General features: G+C 41.1%; 1 protein-coding gene across 2 annotated transcripts in view; it reads left to right on the top strand.

Moving 5' to 3' along the window:
• LOC109312478 (core histone macro-H2A.2) overlaps window positions 1–14,479 on the top strand; it is a 41,196-nt gene that overhangs the window by 16,840 nt on the left and 9,877 nt on the right. Inside the window, exons 3-6 of one of the 2 annotated variants that reach the window (XM_019538532.1) lie at window positions 2,889–2,995; window positions 8,571–8,768; window positions 11,110–11,220; window positions 13,695–13,794. In XM_019538532.1, coding sequence (XP_019394077.1) covers window positions 2,889–2,995; window positions 8,571–8,768; window positions 11,110–11,220; window positions 13,695–13,794 — 516 coding nt within the window. The remainder of the gene's footprint in view (window positions 1–2,888; window positions 2,996–8,570; window positions 8,769–11,109; window positions 11,221–13,694; window positions 13,795–14,479) is intronic. The other variant, XM_019538533.1, reaches the window with a different exon arrangement.

The following is a 14,479-nucleotide window of genomic DNA, read 5'->3' on the forward strand; positions in this document are numbered from 1 at the left end:
TGTGGATAATTGTATGAATGAATCAGCGAGTTTACCTACCTGTACCATATGCATATATCCCTGACCCATCCTCTGTTCCCTCTGCTTGGGGCTCTTACCCTCTAAGATTCCGTAGTTTGGAGGAAACAGAATGGTGGTTGCAGTACCCTGCACTTTTTTGCCCTTAATATGAGGCATGAAGACATTAAGGGGTACACTATATGCACAGTGCTGGCCAAGAGCCTATGAATTTGTGTGCATCGGGTACACATACACATTACTAGAATGTATGTATGAATAACACAATTGAAAGAATACAGTACTGAACAGGTAAGTAGCTTCTGTTTCTGGACTTTCACCATTCTCCTGTTAGCACATATCTGTGACATCTAATTGCAAAGACTGTCTCTTTTACTGTTGATCAATGTAGTGGACAATCTCCTGTTGTTATTACTTACTCCATTAGCTAATGTGGCAGAGAGTCTGCCTGGTGACTAATGGTTCAAGCCCTGCTGATGACGTATACAGAAAAAATGGTTCAATTAACTGTTTCTAAAACCTTAGGAAATTACACACACAACTCTGCATTAAAAGAACATTATACAGGTTGAAAAGTCAAATGCCCAAAAGTTGGGCAATACCAGAAATAAAGCTGCTTGTGCAATCTTAATCCACATCCTCCTGCATGTGTTAAGATACATTTTCTAATTATCTCATCTCATACTATTTCTTCACAGGCCCCCAGCCTCATTCATACTTGTCTTTGTAATCCTAATAAGGTTCTTCCAATCTTTTTTTGCACGTCGACTAGTTTGTATTTTAAACAGCTGCCAAACATTTTATACAGTATATTGGTAATACCACCAAAGAATAACTTTTAAGGTTTAACATCCATATTTTGCTGCTCAGATTTAATAGAAGTAGAAATTGGAGGACAAGTTTGCAATTTTAACTGAGCTAATGAAAATTGAAAACCTGTATTTCACCCATGAGCTGAGAGGCCCTTTGGATTTTTGTCAGCTAGCTTTTTTGTCTATTTCAGCTGGGTTTTCCATGGAAGTCTTTGTATTTGTCAATCATAGTATCATAGTACTTAGAGTCAGAAGGGACCTAAACAGACCATCAGGTCTGACCCCCTGCCCCGGACAGGAACAGGTTGCAGGGTCATATCACCCCAGCCAAACATCTGTCCAGCCTACTCTTGAAGACCCCCAAGGTAGGAGAGAGCACCACCTCACTTGGGAGCCTATTCCAGAGCCTGGCAGCCCTAACTATAAAGTAATGTCTCCTGATGTCCAGCCTGAACCTTCTCTCTAACAATTTGTGGTCGTTATTCCTAGTAACCCCAGGTGGTACCTAGGGGAACAGAGTCTCACCCAATTCTTGCTGGTCCACCCCTGGTGAGTTTGTAAACGGCCACTAGATCACCTCTCAGCCTTCTCTCTCAAGTTAGTTACTTTGCTTGTAAGGAAAGAATATGCAGCCTCTGGAGAACTGATACAATTGTAGGTTTTTGACTTGATGTTATTTCATGTAAAAAGCAGAAAAGGAAGGGAAAATTGGATAATGAAAGTGAGGAAATGTTTTGGTATCATTCTTATGCTTGATTTGAGCAAAAAATACCCTACTGCATCTAAACCATAGTATTATGTCCTGATCTCAAAGGAAGCTTCACACTGGTGTGTCAAGGCCCAATCCTTCCTATTCTAGTTCTCTGATCTTCAGCATAGCCCTACAAATAATCCTCAGTGGCCATGTCTACACATGCACATAACTATGGAGTAGACTAATTATTTGTGGCATTATTAGATAGCAGTAAACCAATTAAAGCCTCAGTAAGATAGTCCTCTCACCAACAGTACTGTCTTATGCCAGAATAACTTACTGCAGTTAAATGCAGCTGTAGATGCTGACTAGGTGTAAATTGTGCCCAGTCAGCTGGAGGCCATACTACTGCCTAGCTGCATGGCTGTACAGTTTTAGCACCCTTTTGTCCCAGCCAGCCTCTCTGCTGCCCAGTGCCACCACCCAGAGCCCAGGGCTGACCCCTTATACCCTGTGCCAGCCTGGGACTGCTTTGCCCCAGCTCAGATTGCTGCTGTCCTGGGTGTACATGTAGATGCTGCACAGAGTAGTTTACTCTGGCTCAAACTGCTCTGAAGTTTATTGCTTTGCATTGGGCATGCCTACATAAGACATTTACTGCACAGAGGACTAATTAGCTGCACAATAAATGTTGCGCCTCTGCACATGCACCCCTATTAAGCTGGAATTAACTAATTTACCCCCTAGCAGCACACACGTAGACAATGACCTGACTGGCTGGGGTACAAGGGTGCTTTAGTGTGGGAGCTGGCTACCAGTTAGACTGACACTGAAGCACCCTCATGTTTACCATCAATATTCTTACTTATTTCATTCTGAGAATCCTTCCTGCTGTGTCTAAACGTTCTTTCCTAGATTCAAGGGATTTTTGTTACATGTGCACCCTGCTTTAGTATTATGGGTTTACATGATCAATTTTGGATTGCTAATATTTATTTTTGTGTGCTTATTTTTGAAAGGGCATTTCAACTTGAGATTTGTAAAAACAATACAGAATTACACGAACAGTTTTTTGGCATGCTATTTTTTACAGTGCTTATCCTTTGGAAGAAATAGGAAGAGTAAGGTATTATTTTGTAAAAATGTATAAAACATTAACTTTTAGAAGATTTTGGAAGAGTGGAAGATTTTATATAAGTTTTAATAGAATCTTTTAATAAAAGGTCATTTTAGCCTGATTCTCATTGGTACTAAGGTCACTTTATACCACTCTGGAAATATAAATGGGCCTTCAAGTGGATTAAAAGTAGATCTAGATATAGATTTGATATTCTGTTTCTGATTTTACTTTAATGCATTTGCAGCTGAAATACTAGAACTAGCAGGAAATGCAGCAAGAGACAACAAAAAGGGAAGAATTGCCCCCAGACACATCCTCCTGGCAGTTGCTAATGATGAGGAGTTGAACCAGGTATGCTTTTAGTATTTTAATGTATAGACCCAGGTATGCTTTTAGTATTTTAGTGTATAGACTTCTCCACACAATGTAGTTCAAACACTCCAGTCTGAATTTGGATGAGACCATAATGGCTATCACAACAGAAAATGAAACAAGAAACCATCTACCAACATAAGGACAAAAGTGTGTTTGTGTGTTGGGTTTTAATTTATGTAAGGAATGGAAAAGAGCACTAGGTACCCCTTTTCTTTATGTCTTAATGGCCAAGTTGCTTGTTCTGTCAAGTGAGATGTGGATGCTCAAGTTTCCATTTTTTAAAAAGATTTTTCAGATGCTATGTGAATTTATAGCTGACTTTGTGGGAAAGATTTTACTGGCCGTCCTTCAGGGCCCACTCTTTCAGTAGCCCCATAGATAGGTATGGATATGCCACCATCCCACATAGTTGCTTATAATTTATAGGTTATCCTCAAGTGCTTGTGTATACGTGTATTCCACTTCCGGTGCAAATGCGCCCCATTGTGCTAGAGATCAGTCTTTTGGCCAACAATGTCTATTGGGACCACACGTGCTTCCTGAATTACCATACCTAGAGCACAAAGGGCAAGGTGGGTCCAACGGGTAGTCAATTCCTGCTCAGTGAATTGCCTTTGGAATGGAGTTCATGGTGTCCATGTACTCAAACTGTCTCTTTTTGATTTAAACTTTAGATAGGCATATATTAGTATTAGCCTTATATCTGTCTGGTGATTGCCCATTCACATTATTTTGGTAAAACAATTCTTTATTGCACAGTTTTAGAAGATTTTGTTCCATTTTAAATTTTTCTTAGTGGGATCCTTCCTATTACCAGGATTTTGGAATATCACAACCTAAGTGTCTTGGATTTAAATATTGTCCATTATGAGGTGACAATTCATGTTCAATGTGGGCATACTTCATAGTGCTTTTGTTTAGGGACATCCCCATATTCCCAGTGTGACATGAGTAAATTCTTTTCAAAGAAACATTAAAAGCCAAAAATAGTGACATAAATTTTTTTTTATTAGCCTCCTTGGAGTTGGGTCTGACTGATTCCATTGGATGGAATGTTCCCCTCTACCTTAGGTTACATTAGCTGCAGGACTCCAATTCCCAAAGTTCAGGCTTCAAGGGACTCTGGTAGGACCATTCCAGTTAAACCTGGTCTGAGATCAGAAGCAGATGAATTCACAAAGGTTCTGCTAAGAAGTCTGAATCACTTATTCAGTCCTTCTGAAGAAAGACTACACGGACTAAATCAGGAAACCAGGAAGTTCAAAGGTAGCACAGTTGCTTGCTGTTGTCTAGATAAGAGTGTTTGCCAGGCTGATACTAAGACTATAGCTTCTGAGGTCAGTGGGGCACCAAGTATTTTGACACCAGTTGCAGTCCTTTCCTCAGTATTGACTGTTTCAGTACTAAGCACAATTACTCTGGCAGCCCTGGTATGCAGTACCCTAGGTACACATCACTATACTGGTGTCTGGGAATCATAAAGTACTGCCTTCCAATTTTTAGAAGAGCTAGTGTCTCCTTTACTTATACCTGAGCTAAACATGAAATTACTGTAGTTTGCCCATCTGCCATTTCCTTGCTTCTGACCTCCTCCTAGCACTGACTGCTTATTAGGGCTGTACGAAATTTTGCCAGCTGTTTCGTTTCAACACTGTTTCGACTCATTTCGAGCACAAAACAGCAAAATCAAAACAAAACGATGGGCTTCAAAACAGCCTCGAAACATTTCGAGTTTCGAAGCAGCAGCCAGGTGGTGGGAGGCAGGGGAGAGCCAGGGCTGTGCTCTGAGTGGCTTCACAGACCTATGTGGCTCAGTCTGGCAGGGAGTACAGCCCTGGTGCTCCCTGTCTTCTGCCACTGGGCTGTGCTCTGTGGGGCTGGTGGAGCCAATAGGAGCACAGCACCCACTCTGCCCACCTCCCAATGTGGGGCTACACTCTGGCTCCACCAGCCCCATGGAGCCCAGCTCAGTGGCAGGAGGCAGGCAGAGCCAGCGCTGCGTGCCACCTCCCCCACCACTGGGCTGAGTTCCATGGGGTTGTGAGCCACTGGGAGCTCAGCCTGGTGGAGGGAGGCAGCCCCAGTGATGTACACCACCTCCCTCCCAGTAAGCAACTGGGTGCTGAGTCTGGTGGAGAGAGATGGAGTGCAGCACTTGGGCTACGCTCCACCTCCCTCCACCAGGCTCAGTTCCCGGCGGCTCCCAGCCCCGTGGAACTGAGTCCAGTGTGGGGGGAGGTGGAGCACAGTGCCGGGGCTGCACTTCACCTCCCTCCACTGGGCTCAGCTCCAGCAGCAGCACCCCCTGCCCACACCCCCCGGGCTCTGTCAGACTCCTTGGGGGCCTCAAAGATGCCCTGTAGGATATGAAGTTAAATATATGCCTCGGTCCTCCCTTTTTTTGGATTAACTTCCTATCCATATACTCTACCTGCATGATTGTACTGGAATCTTTGGGCTTCTTATGGTCACTCCTCAAGCATCTTACAGCTAAAATTCTTCTTTAGTAAGAAGAAGAGACTTACGCCACTTCAGATGCCCCTGGACAATCCTCAGTTTTCAAAGTATGTTTCTGAGGAGGAACAGCTCCAGAATAGGCTATTTGGCATCGCTGCCTATGAGGCAGTAGTCCCGTCAACACCATTTTATCCAAAAGAATATAAAAGGTTACATGACTTAATAAAAAAACATAGCTGAATAGCTCCAGATTTCACTTGCAGAGGTGTAGGAGACTTGTCAAAAATTGTTTGATATTCTCTACATTAAAAAGAGTGGCTCTTCCTATAAATGAAGCTTGAATGGATTTTGCAAAAAATATTTGGTGGACACTATCATTACTCATACCAATTTCAAAACCTGTCTGTGGAAACAAAATATCTATCTTTGTACTCAGTACCAGGCTGTTTACTGGTTGCAGCACTGAACAACAACAGTAGACACTGTCAATCTAAGAAAAGTCCAGCTGAAAAAGCGAAAACAAATAGATGTGTTCAGTCTTGCATGTTATTCTTCTGCATGATTTACAGTACATAATTTCAAATTACCAGACTTGATTTGAATGTTATAATTGCTTATATTGCAGTAAAGTTTCACATTTTGATGATAAATTGCCACAGAAACATAGGGAAGACTTGAGACCCCTAATGTCTGAAGGGCAGTTAGTGGGAAGAACCTATTTACAAGCAAGTCTAGAAGCTACAGATACTGCTGTGCACACTTAAGATCTAGAGTCATAAGACTGACTTTCTGATCTCTACTTTTTGGAAACCGTAAGTGAAGTTCAATCACCAATGGATGGTCCTCTATTTTGAAAGCTTAATTTTATTCAAAGTGAAGATGGATGATGCTCATTATACTCTAAAGAATTTGTGCATCCCATTTCCCTCCTGGAATTTAAATTCTTGGAGTAAAAGAAAACAGAATAGATACTATTCCTACTCTAGATAGAAGACAGAACAAAGCATTTGTTACCATAGATCAGTGAAGCCATCTAGAAAAGAAGGCATCAATTTTTTGTTCAGTGTACCTTTGCATTAGTGCAGTTATCTACTGATTCCACTACTCGCCAAGGTTTTCAGAAAGAACAGGCAGGATACAGCAATCGGCTGAGGTAGTTTTGGCACTTGGAACGGATTCAGTGAGCTGTCCTCTGAAATGTTTACCTCATAATTCCAGGCTTGATATCCTAGAATGACAGAACCATTCTCTACCCAAACCCATCTTCCTTACATCTCATGGCATGACTCCTGAATGGATAGTAGAAACACTTTTTTTCCTGTTCAGATGCATAAAATATATAAGATTCAACCACACAAGCCTGTCTAAGCAAAAGAGATATCCAGTTTGATGTGAACAACATAAATTGACATAAATGCCTACTAACTGGGATTACAGAGTCTTTCTGAAGACATCCTGACTTTCAGTTTTTTCTCTGAATGTAAAGCTAGTGTCTATTAATGTCTACTGTCCTCCAATAAGGAGATATACATCATGTTTTTTCACATAAAACATGCACCTTTCCCCCCCCCAAAACAAGCCGCTGGAAATTAGAGTGTGCATTATATGTGAGAAATGCAGTAAGAGCAGGTTCTGCTACTTACTGGGTAAAGCCAAAAGTAAAATCTACAGTGATCTACTGGGAGTAGAACAGTGAGTAAGCTCAGATCTCTAACTGCTGCTACTCAGTTACCTACTACAAGGAAAAATCTTTTTTTCTTTGTTCTGCCTTTCAAAAACAAGGTGTGTTTTATATTCCAGGGCAGGGTATGTTATATGCAAGAAAATATGGTAACAATTTCCCTCACCCCACCATGTTTAGCCATTTGTGGGGCTTTACAAAAATATTTCCACTCATACAAGAACTATTCCAAGCCAGTGCCTTAATGTAGTACTTCTTAGTATTGTGGATCTCTAACTCAAATTTTTATTTTGTTTTCTTTGTTACACTTACCTGGAAAAACCTTTCTTGAAGCAGTTACTTCAGATATTAGGACAGGGAGCTATGAACATCTATTACAAAACCTGTACACATTTTTCCATTCTGATAAGACCACAATCTATTTCTGCCCAAAGATTATCTAAAGGGTTTAGAGAAATAACAAAGTATGTTATGAATTGCCTGCATTAGTTCCTCCAGGTAATATTACAGCCCATTCCACCAGGGTGCAAACAGCCTCTGCTGCTTTTTGAGAAGCGCTGTTTTTATCTGCAAACCAGCCAGTTGGTGTTCCATACACGCCTTCACTAAACCCTTTAAATTACTGGAAGCTTTCTTAAAGGACAGTTCTTTCAGCAGTTCTATGTACAACACGTATTTAGGTAGACTCATACCTGCATCACTGCTTTTATGGGTCACCAGGAGTGTAATATACACACTAACAAGTTAATTAACTGTACAGTAGCTGGAGGTTTTTGAGATGTGTTGTCCCTATATATACCATACACAAATAGCCCTGCTTCAAAGTTCTGCCACCGATTGAAGTCTGGGGTGGCAATGAACTGAAGTGGAGTTGAACCCAGACTGCCCTTGATGCACAAGTACAGGGCACTTAGGATCTATGCTTGGCCCCAGTGGCACTACTGGCCAGAAACTCCTATTTTGAGTGCATAGGATATGCCAAGAGTGTAAGATACATGGAGACAACTCCTTTAAAAAACAAAAATCAACTCCAGTTACAATGTAAATTTCCTTTTCAGCCTTCCTCTGTTACTGGGTTGCTAACTAGAACTATAGCTGAGTATTTTTCATATAAGGCCTACATGATGGAGATCTCCTTAAATGCTCTTCTTATGTCTGTAGATCTGTATGACCTAGCCAGCATACTTTTAATTTAAACCCGTTCATTTAACTATGCTTTTAAATAATTATTGTGAAGTATTCTGTTGGTGTGAGAGTTACTATACAAAACAAGCATTTAAAATATGCCACCTACTTGCATATAGTGAAATGCAGCCATTAGCAGCAGCTTGAGGCAAAAGCACTAGAATATTGGGTAAAGGATGCTGATTAGAATAAATAAGTCATACTTTTTTATACTGCCTCTCCCTGCAGTTGCTAAAGGGAGTGACCATTGCAAGTGGAGGTGTCCTACCCAGAATTCAACCAGAGCTCCTTGCCAAAAAACGTGGTGCCAAAAGCAAATCTGAGACAATTCTTTCCCCATCTCCTGAGAAGAGAGGAAGGAAACCTTTGGCAAGCAAGAAGGGTGGGAAGAAAGCAAAGGCCACCAAAGCCTGGACACCCAAAAAGGTAAGCAGGAGCCCAGACTGGTGTTTTAGGAGGTAAGGGAGACTGATAGAAGGGCAAAGGGAAAAAGAGAAAAACGGCTGCCTTCCTTTTTTTTTTTTTTTTTTTTTTGTCTTTTTCTGACTGGTATTTTCTTATGACCACCAGAAGTGGCAGGGAGAGGATGGTAATCAGTGAGAAATATATAGTCCAGGAGTTTCTCCCTAAATGTTACAAATCAAATGAGAAACGAGTCATTAAATCATTTCTATAAGGAACTTCTAAGGTGGTGACAGACAACCTTTAGAGCTTCAAAGGACAACTGGCAAGTTCATTCACATTTCCCCACACAGCGCTTTCCATAAAACCCATAAAATCAGTAGGCCTTCACAACGGCTACATGAAAAAGCTGCTCTAATATTTAAAACACACCCTGTCATTCACCGGCCTGGATTTTTTTTTTCCTAGTCTCAAAAGCCCCACAACGGATCAGCAAAGTATACCATTATCCACTTGACAACCAAAACATTTTGTCATTCTACCATCCCAAGATTTTCTTATACCTTCACCCTAAATTTTCCTTTTTGTTAGAAGGAACTGAGAATGTCTCTCATTTTTTTTCATTCCAGAATTTTGTGAGGATGCAAACCCTCAGTGGCATCTGCACAATTTTGTTTGGATAGGACTAAACTGTTTCTCACTTAGAATTTTAAAGTGTTTGGTGACAGTGTAAAAAAAAATGCTTTTTCCATTTACAACATGCCAAAGTGCACTTAAACTTTAGTCAGACCTGAATGTTTTAGAGCGCCTTCTATAAAAGATAATATATAATCTATTGGGGTGCCCATCTTAGGCAGGGAAACTGATTTTCTACTTAGAGTTCCATTCATACCTGCAGCAGTATTTTCTTGACTTGGCACTTAGGTCCAATAGAGGACAGTTGCACAATTTTTGCTATAGTAGAATATTTTAACTCATTTTACTAGGGGTTTGCATTACATTTTAGACCACCACAACTATGGAAATATATAGAGACCACTTTTAAGAAGAAAGTAAAACTACTTAATAAGAATTACCATATTTTCTTGCATAAACACATCCCCAAATAAGAAACAGACTTTATTTTGGGGAAAACAGAATGAAGAAAGAGATTTTTTTCAGAGTTATGGCTGCAAAGAGTGGGGACAGAGCCTGCTGCTCAGCTCACTCACCCTCCCATTCCTACTCAGGCAAAAGCTACTGTTTAATCCCTTTCACAGTTGAATTGTTAGCAGATCTTGGTTGCTCAGCCACAAATTGAAACTGTAGCACCTGCTGAAGACTGGACTCCATGGGTATACACCCATGGATTTTGAAAAGAGCTAAACATGATCTTCAGGACTGTGAAATAGGAGAAGAGAGACCAGGAGTAGCTAACAGACAGCAACATTTCCAAAGAATAGATTAGTGGAACATAAGCCCATTAAAAAAGAGTGGGTTGTTAACAACTCTGGAGTGAAGAGCAGTTAGCAGGAATCAGGAAGGTTATAATGAGCCATGAAGTCAGTTGTCTCCCTTAGCACTGCCTGAATAGAAATGCTACTGGTGCTGTTAGTTTTAAGCCTTGGGTGGAGGAAAAGGTTAAGCAGTGTGCAGCTGCACCACTGAACCCACCCTGGATTTGCCCCTGTTGGACTCCACCTCCCCCCCCACCCCCAGTGTAGCTGCTGGAGGAAATAGAAGGAAAAACAACCACAGCCATCTTACAGAGTCTTCATGCTGCTTTTTCTGGGCAGAAAATCAGTTTCCATCCTTGAGACAGGCACCTCTATTTTGAAAGGCTAATTTTTGCGGTATGAATGAGATATCTGATAAAATATGGTATTCACATTACCCACCTCTTACACCTCTTTCCACCAAGACTAATTGCTGCCACTGTGCAGCATATGTTTAAATATGGAACACTTCACAAATTTGCTAATCCAGCATTCTGTTGATTTGCTTTATTAGGAAGTTCCTATGAGATTTCTTTAAATTAGTACATTTAGCTATACCTTTTAGTTTGAGTACTCAGATTAGTACAGCATCTGCTTTCCTAGTGGCCAAAGCAAGCAAACACTACAAAAACCCTCAGTGAACTACATAGGGATGTATACATACTGTTGAGTCTCAAAAGTATTAGAAAACTTTTGTAATGTTTCACTTTAACCAGTAATCTTTTGTATTTAGTAAACAATGAAACACCGTAGGACTACAGAGCTACCAAAAAGCTATGCTATTCTGTGTTATCCTATAAAGGTCAGATTTGTTGCTTTCACCTTCTGAAAGATGATACTTTCCAACTTTTTCCTGATTTGTCCTGATGGTTGCTCCCCCTCACAAACAGAACAAACAGAAGGAGAATGAAAAAGAAGGGGCATCAAATTCAACATCTGAGGATGGACCTGGAGATGGATTCACCATTCTATCCTCCAAGAGCCTCATGCCAGGACAAAAGGTAATAAAATAATTGGAGACCGTACGTAATATAATGAAGTGTGATCACATTAGTGGAGTCTAGTATCAACAGAAGGATACTTCCCATCCACCACTAACACAGAACCTTTTCATCTCAACATTCCATCTCAGTTGTTCTAGATTTCTGACTCAGTTTACTCCAGTAACTTTTGGATCACGCCTCAAACTCTGTCTGGAGACTAAAGATTTTTAAAATTAAGAATGGACATTGTTTCTTCCTGTTGAGAATAAAATAATGAATTAGGTCTTGAGATGTAGCTGTCTTTGAACAGTTTGAATAGCTAGGTTTATAAAATTATTCTAACAAGATTTCAGTTTGTCTATGCCCTCTGACAACGTTCTCTAATTCCTCTTTTTATTTCTTGTTTCAAACTGATTTTTCCCCTTCTTTACCCTCTGACAGTAATTTCATTTGCAAAATAGCATATAATGTTTTATAGATATAATTATGGACAGTTCTGGCTTTTTTTCATTTTAAAGGTAGACTCTTCTGGAATAATGTACTTTATATTGAACTACTTCTGCAAATTTCTTGTGAAGTAATAGTCTGATTTCCTAGATAAATTTCAAAGCATTTACAATATGTAGAGTCTTGTTGCACATTACACTTATAATATGTTTTACTTTGATTGTATTAAGCATTTCTATGAGTTAGAAAGTTTTCTGAGTAGTTGCATGGTAATACTGTGGTCTAAATAAAGCACATCCTAAGCACCAGAGCTCTTGAAGACTGTGGTGTGATGTGCTGTGGAGGCTGGGAGTGACAAACAGCTTTTTCAGGCTCTGGTGCAGTGCGAGGGGCTAAGAGCAACAAACAGCTGTTGCCCCCAGCCCCCAAACCACACTGGAGCCTCCTGATCATATTACCTCCGTGGAAGAGACAACACATTAGCTAATATGATCTGGAGATGCTCCTTGGCAGAAAAGTCCTGACTTGCTATGCTATGCTGCCACTTAGCACATGTTTTACCGCTTGAAGGATCAGACGCTAGGATTTTAAGTGTAATTAACATGTGCGATGTGTAACAAGGTCTTTAGTCGCTAGCACTATGCTATGCTTTGTCAACCCTCTGACACGACACTAACACCATTTGAGATCAGCACCATTAGTGTAACTGAACATCAGCATCTCAGGCGATTGACCCAAGTCCTTAGGCATACATGGACTATGAAAGATTGTTGCATATGCACCAAACCTCTAGCTTCCCTGCTCACCTCCCCTTTAGTACTCCCGTGCCCTTTTGGTTTGATGCACCAGCAACTGGACCTCATTGGTCCCAGTCCTTTTGGTTACCCAGCATCTGTTGAGCTCCTACTTTAGCACATCCAGGAGGATCCCCATTTTACAGACCACATACCAAAATTAATCTATATAGCGGGTAGCATCAAAACAGTTACATGACTAAAGGGATGAGTCTTGAGTCTGTTCGGTGAGGCTGCTGATACTTTTCGCAGTTCTGTTAGAAATTACTTCCTGCAGCCTCTCAGTTACTCTGTAAGTGGGGAAGGACTGCTGTACACCTTCCTCCCTGGTTAAGTAATACACCTTGTTCAGAATAATAATTGTGAGGTGCACAGTTATTAACACAAAGTCAGTGAAATAGATGGGCTGGTATCTATCAAGCTATGAATCGTTCTGCAAAGAGCCTTTTTGCAGCAGTGGCAGGAGACTCCATTGTGCTTCATCCAGAAGTTAGAAGCAAGCTCCACTGAATATATACAAATGATGATTTCCTGGGATTTACAGACTTGTACTATTTTTTGTAATGTTCTTAGTATTTTTCTCCTCTCTCTTGTTGGTAGGAGTGAAAAAAAGAGAGGTTAAGGGTACAAAGCCTGGAGAACAGCCTTTTAGAGCTTATTAAGGCTTCATATTTTTTGGCTGTTTACAGTCCCCTGATTGGTGGCTGGATGAGGAAATAGTCTCTCTCATTTCTATGTAGGCTCCGAGATGAGAGAGAAAAGAAATTGCTTGAGTAGAAACAGACCTGCTTACATCAGGATAGCCTATCTTCATACTTTGCTTCTACAGTTTCTGATTGGGTCATAAATTGAAAAGGAAAGGATAATATCTTTTGTCCATTTTCTTATTCCCTTGAACCAAAAACCACCATTGGTTCTAAAATCAGCATTTTCTCATTCTAGAGCAGAAGGATGTTTTTCTTAACAGTAGTGGTAGCCAAGCTCTGATGCTAGAATAAACTTTTTGCAACAATAGTTTTCTCTATGGTGTTCACTCAGGTTACAGGAATTGCATAATATAATCCAACTGGTATAAGAGCATGCATAAAACTGAAGTTTAAATGCTGAAAGCAGGCAACTTCATTACAATGCAGTGAATGATTTTTGAACGTTAGGTTTGTCAGTGGTCTGTTTTAATAATTTGGCTTGAAAATGATCTTACAATTCAGATTTTAATTTTTACTTCATTCTTCATTCATCAATACCTTACAGCTTTCTCTGACACAGAGTGACATCAGCGATATTGGTTCTATGAAAGTAGAAGGCATTGTTCACCCAACAACTGCTGAAATAGACCTCAAAGAGGAAATAGGTAAGGCTTCTTTGGAAGCATGAAAGAACTAAAGTTGGAATCACTTTGGGCAATGGTTGGCAAACGTTTAAAAACAGCAGGTCAAAGTAATGCAGCTTGGCCCAAAGACAGGCCACCTCTTGCAACTCTGCCACTCCCTTTGCCCACTTACCACATGCCACTAAGTTACTAGGTGCCCCCAACTCCCGTACTGCCCAGATCAAGCCATAGACTGCCAACTTCTAACTATGAGCAGTCCTTCAAAGTCCTGAAAAGCAGGCTGGAATTGAGCAATAGCCTCTAGGCCTGTGCGAAGCGGCTAGCATTCGCTTTGGATTCGGCTAATTCGGGGGACAGTGATTCAATTCGGTGATTCGAATCACCGTCCCGATTTGATTTGGCCGAATCTGATTCGGCTGCAGCTGAATTGGCCGAATCTCCAAATCACACAGGCCCATCCTCCACCCACACCCCGCCCTGCCCACCCCAGCTCCCAGCTCTTTGGGAAAAAAAGCCCCCATCTGCCGGGTGGGGGGTGATCCCCGCTGCCCCCATTTCCCCACGCTGGTTTAAAAAAACAACCTCAGCCTACCCAGCCTCATGTACACCCAGTGGGGGGGGGTTGGGTAGGTGTGACCACCCACTGCCCTGCGCTGCCCCCAGAAGCCCCGAGGCCACTGCAGGAGCTGGTGAATCCAGGATTTTT

This window comes from Crocodylus porosus, unplaced genomic scaffold (assembly GCF_001723895.1).
Source record: "Crocodylus porosus isolate Cpor-Errol unplaced genomic scaffold, CroPor_comp1, whole genome shotgun sequence".
NCBI classification, from domain to species: domain Eukaryota; kingdom Metazoa; phylum Chordata; order Crocodylia; family Crocodylidae; genus Crocodylus; species Crocodylus porosus.